This window comes from Osmerus mordax, chromosome 5 (genome assembly GCF_038355195.1).
Source record: "Osmerus mordax isolate fOsmMor3 chromosome 5, fOsmMor3.pri, whole genome shotgun sequence".
NCBI classification, from domain to species: Eukaryota; Metazoa; Chordata; class Actinopteri; order Osmeriformes; family Osmeridae; genus Osmerus; species Osmerus mordax.
Genome location: NC_090054.1, coordinates 15,099,172 through 15,105,074, shown reverse-complemented (window position 1 = coordinate 15,105,074; position 5,903 = coordinate 15,099,172). Strand labels below are relative to the sequence as shown.

The 5,903-nt window shown below is 45.0% G+C and overlaps 1 protein-coding gene across 1 annotated transcript; it reads left to right on the top strand.

The window, feature by feature from the left end:
* Nucleotides 1-2,530: 2,530 nt before the first annotated feature.
* On the top strand, nucleotides 2,531-5,410 carry prph2b (peripherin 2b (retinal degeneration, slow)). Its single transcript, XM_067236862.1, has 3 exons — nucleotides 2,531-3,111; nucleotides 3,991-4,237; nucleotides 5,204-5,410. Exons 1-3 carry the CDS (start codon nucleotides 2,531-2,533, stop codon nucleotides 5,408-5,410), a joined length of 1,035 nt encoding a protein of 344 aa, XP_067092963.1.
* Nucleotides 5,411-5,903: the final 493 nt, after the last annotated feature.

The window sequence follows — 5,903 nt, the reverse complement described above, 5'->3', positions numbered from 1 at the left end:
CTCTTGCTGATTCACATATTCACAAAATCACTTTCGCCCATTTCACTTAGACTTCACACTCACCTCTGAGAGCTGTCAATCATCTCACAGTGGACCTGGCCTCATGACCTCTTGTCTCATAGAATAGAATAGATGATGGGGCAAATCACAGTGGTACAGTGGAAGACAATCAGAGAAATCTGACAATGCCCCTTTTTGGGAATTGAAAATGAACAGCTAAGCATATTATCTATAAGCATATTATCATATCTAAATACAGGTATCAGCGATTGGCTAATCCAGCTGAGCCATCTCAATTCACCTCACAGCATAGCTCTGCTAGACTTGTAGTCGACGTAGTGTGGACATTTACAGTATTTTCTAATGATCTTCTGGGTTTCATTAAGTGCAACCACTAAATACATAAATCACACGTAAGCTATGTCTTTATGTATGTTACATTATAGAGGTTATAATAACATATCCCACAATGAGATAGACTACAGCATTAAACTCCTATGGTCACTATTAACTGTAGTATACATTGTGTGGGTTCCACGTTATGCTACCTTTCCACAACCTCCCTGGTAGGGTCGTGGCGGCCTTGGTCTCATGGTAAGGTGGTGGGCAGCATCCTTCAAGGAGGTCAAAGTTGAAAGGTCTGGGTTAGGCGTTTGGCACTGGCTACACTTGCCTGGCTACACTTGCTGGTGGAACCTATATACAGATGGGGAAAGTGTGAGAATGTATCCAGGTAAGAGTGTGAAGTACACGTGAGCAGGTGAGTGGACAGCTTAGTATACAGTTTAGCTACAGCCCAGAGTTCATGGGCGGGTCAGACCCAATGTGTGCATGAGGACAGGTAGCTGGGATACTAACTGGAGGGCTCAAATCAGAGGCTGTAGTAAAATGCGTGTTGAGTAGAAAATGTTTTGAAAACAGACAAAGCATTGCTGGATGACGGTCGTATGAGTCCAGCCTAGCGAGCTTACCCCTAATGATGGCCAAGCTACTAATTGCACAAAATGAAGTGTTGGTAACTCTTTTATCATGTTATTGTCAACCATTTAAAACATGTTCCAAAAACATCTAGTAATACCACTCAACAAATGATGCCAGTTACTGTAGTTCCACCATTAGTGCAATCCAATCTGGACTGGGCTTGCTTGTTATTTGTCGAATGAATCTACGGTCATTGACTTTAGGCCAATGTTACTTAGTTTATCAGCCTGCGTCACATATAATTAAACTAGCAAAAGGGTTTTGCCTATTAGAACAGATTAAAACCATATTAAATTAGGAATAATAGGCTGTCGTCACATTATCTGCCCTTTGTCAATTGGTTTAATCTTCTGCTCAGTGAAACAAGATGTTAGAATAAGACACAAAACAAACATCTGTAACAATAGAAGACTTTATGGTTCTTCCTGCCCTGAAACCTGAAATTGGTTTCACAAGGAGCCTAGATTAGGCTATAACTAGGACAATATTTATGATTTTTCTATTAATAGAAATGTTTCAAAATAGCACACTTCTCAAGATTAAATGATTAGTTTCACTCTTGATGACAAAAACATGACAGTTGGCACTCACAATACTCATATAAAAGGCAAACATTTTCCCGCTCTGACAGTACAGGACAATGAGCTCGTTCTACTATTCCAATGAACTTAAAAACAAGATTACCTGACCTTAACCTTAATCCATACCCTAACAACAGAGGATAATGAGTCTTTGTTCACATCTCAAATACTCAAAGTATTTGAGGAGTAATGTGTATGGAGTGCTTTGTAAATGTATGACAGTAGTGTAGGTATTGATTGGATAACTGATTGCAGGTAGCTTGGCAAACTAAGCAGCACACTTTCATCTAGTAAACCTTCCCCCTAAATTCACTGAATGCTTCACACCTGAAAAGTGCAAACCCCTTCCACCCGAAGGCTATCTATCCCGAAGGCCCCTCCCTATCCCAGGCAAGCTCAGCACAGGCAGGTAATGGAGGAAGCGGATACTTAAGCAACAAACCATTTACATGGTAAGACAACAGATTAGAGCCCAAGGCTCATCTGCTGCAAATGAGATCAGAGCTGATTAGTGGGATTTCGGATGACGTACTGTAGATTGGTGGCTCGATCACTCTGCTACTCGCCTGACCACCTCCTTTTGCAGGAAAAAACTATCTGGAATAGCTGTGTAGCCCACCATCCTGTCCATTTTTGTGGATTTTATGTGATTTTTTTTAAACGTTTACGGTGGCAGGCCCACCTAGCATTATGGACAGTCCTAATTCCAGGTTTGTCAAAATGGGTACGAAGAGAGAAATCTTTGCTGAATCACATTCTGTGGCTCCCTTCTGGAACGGATTACAATTTTCCAACTGAGACTCTCCACTGGAACATCGTTGTCTAAGATCAACTGAATTTGAACAGTTAGCCAACTGTACAAAACAAGGGAAACAATATTTCAAAACTTAAACAGGAAGTTACCAAGTCCTGATAATATATTCCATAAAAAGTTTTGTTTGTGGAATAGAAAGCATTAAGAGGTAAGAATGGTGCTGATGAAGGTGAAGTTTGACTTGCCCAAGCGGGTGAAGCTAGCCCAGGGCCTGTGGCTCATGTACTGGCTGTCTGTCATGGCTGGGATCCTGATCTTCAGCCTTGGGCTCTTCTTCAAGATTGAACTGCGGAAGAGGAGTGAAATGATGGACAACGATGAGAGCCATTTTGTTCCCAACCTGCTGATTCTAGTTGGCCTGGCGGCCTGTGGGCTTAACGCCTTTGGAGGCAAGGTATGCCACGACTCTCTGGATCCCACCAAGTTCCCTAAGTGGAAGCCGATGGTGAAACCCTACTTGTGCTTCTGCATTTTCTTCAACGTCGTCCTCTTCATCACAGCGCTGCTGTGCTTCCTGATGCAGTTCTCCATCTACTTTGCCCTGGCCGAGGGGCTGAAGAACGGCATACGTTTCTACAAGGACACCGACACACCTGGACGCTGCTTCATGAAGAGGACTCTGGACATGACCCAGATCGAGTTCCGTTGCTGTGGTAACAACAACTACAGGGACTGGTTCGAGGTGCAGTGGATCAGTAACCGCTATCTGGACTTCAGCAATGATGAGATCAAAGAGTGAGTATTGAAAACGGTATAGAATTATACTGTGTTTTTTGTTGTTGTAGCTAGACTGCTCCTCAGCCAGAGCAGATAGTAGTTCTAGGCTGTTAGTCAACAGTTTTCAGTTGAAATGGAGGGCTGCAAGCATATTCAATACAAGGTTTTGGACTCTTATTCACATTCAGATGTGTGGGATGTGTGTGGGTTTAATGTGAGGCTTATGAGGTGAGCAGTGCAAGTGTAGTTGGGTTCATGTGCTAGCATCTTATAAGTCCATAATCTACCTGGATCTAATTTCTAAGTCTCTCGCAGCTTACTGTCCTCCTGAAGCATGATAACACGCCACATCAAAGACAGTAATATACTTTGACACTAAATGCTATTGCCAACTGCTAATAGCTGTTATCACACATGCTATATCACAAGATACGAGTAAGAAATGACTACAATTTAACAGCATCGTTTCTAGAAGGGTTTTCATTGACTAGGAAGTTCAACAGGGACATTGCTGTCCCTGTCCCTCACTAATGATCCCATCAAGAGGATACTTCTAATGAACCTGGTAAAACGTTGCCTTGTCAATCTCATTCAGAAGCCCCTCCCATCCTGTCATCTCTTCCTCTGTCAACAAAGCTACAGCCTGAGCTCATTACACAAACCATACTGCCAAACAGTCACTAACAGGCTGGACTGATGGCTTCAGTCTTATTGCCATTTAAGACTCGGATTTCGAAGCACCACATACTTTGCCATGTGACCCACAGAGACGGAACTCGCTGTGGTACAATCCCTCAAGTTGTCACTGTTTCTGGGCTGTCATTTGGGTACGCGCAGCACAACGTACATGAGTCAGTCCCCAATAGTGACGTGCGCCTCCTTTCCCCCGCTCCACAGCCGCGTCCTCAGCAACGTGGAGGGCAAGTTTCTGATGGACAGCGTCCCCTTCAGCTGCTGCAACCCTGGTTCCCCCCGGCCGTGCATCCAGCACCACCTGACCAACAACTCAGCCCACTACGACTACGACCACCGCATCGAGGAGCTCAACATCTGGACCCGCGGCTGCCGCCAGGCCCTGGTCGCCTACTACGGAGGCATGATGAACAGCATTGGGGCTCTGGTGATGCTGTTTATTGGCCTGGAGGTAAGAGACACACGTACAGGGGTTTGACGCGCCGTGAATAAAACCTGCTTCTTTCGTCCAAGTTTATCTACATTTAGAAGGCCCACTGGAAGCGTCATTCATTAGCTTGTTGATAGGGATCCCATCATGGTCTTAGAGGTGCGTGTGATGGGGAGCATTAGGGCGTTCGGCTGGACCGATATGGCCACAGCTGACGAGCACAGCAGTCACACACATGGTACATCTCACCTTCCTCAGTAATCTAGGGGACACAAGACAAGCAAAGCCAGCTGTCCCCATCTCCTGTGGCTTCCTGGCAAACAGGCACTAAATCATGGCACGGCATTGGCTCCTCTTAACCCTCTCAAACAGACTTGGAGTGAAAGTATACCCATCTGGATACACACCTCTGCTGTTGTATCACACAGATACAGCAGGGGTACAGAAGCTCATGTCACATCCAAACTAATATATCACATACAACTCCAATTCATATATTTGAATCGTGTCTTTTGTGTGACGCGCCATTATTTACCCCTATTAAGTAAGAGTTATTCAGATATCCTCCCCTACAGTCCAATCTGTGATCATCAAGCATGACAATATCCTGAAGAGCCTCCAGTGTGAAATTGAGTGTGGTTGCGTAACCATGGTGTGGTGTGTTGGGTTGGCCAGGGCAAGGCAGGATCAGGGTTTCTTAGAGGGGTTAATCTGGCCAGAGAGCAACAGGTAGCTACTCGTGCTTCCTGGAACCTTGAGGACCGCCCCGTCAGTGAGACAGTGGAGTCTAAGCAGGAAAAAAAGGTTTCTATCTGGGTCAGATAAACAACCCTTAAGGATCCACCGTGATTCAGATCAACACTGCAAATAGACCAACAGCAATTTATAGACAACCTCTGAAGTGCCGTGGCTGACATTGTCTAGCCGTTTACAAGCAGGTGAGTGGGTAACAGCGATGTGATGTCTCCCCTCATTGTGGTCCTTTAGTCTGCCGTGATGGTGGGGCTGCAGTACCTGACCACCGCCCTGGAGACCCTGGCCGACCCAGAGAACCCAGAGAGCGAGAGCGAGGGGTATCTCCTGGAGAAGGGAGTGAAGGAGACCCTGGCCGGGGTGATGGCGAAGATCACGTCTCTGGGCAAGGCCAACCAGGTGGAGGGGGGAGAGGAGGAGGCCGCGGCCACCGCGAGCTGAGATGGTCCCACCTCGAGGGACAGAGGTCTCTCCCCCTTTGCCGGGAGCTCCAGGAGAAAGAGTGAGAGAGGATGGAGAAAGATCTTGAAGAAACACCTGTGCACACACTATCAAACACACAATAAACACACGGACACATAACTCTCTACATACTGTACAAAGCAAACGCACACACAGATGTCCACATATGCCCACTTTGAAAAAGTGAAGTTCACCAACTCATCACGGAAAGTGATCAAACAAAATGTGAAAAAAATCATATTATGTCCATATTATTATGTAAATATGTTGATCAGAGTCTATTTTTAAAAAAGATTGATGATGTCTGTTCATATCAAAATGTCTGTACATATTGATTTGGGTTTTGGAATACAAAGAAACAAATAATTCCCTCCCCTACCCAAAGAAATTATCATGATGGGTCAGACCCTGAAACCATCAAGCCTAATTCAGTCTTATCTATCCTCATGTGTTATAGTTTATCTCCTATATT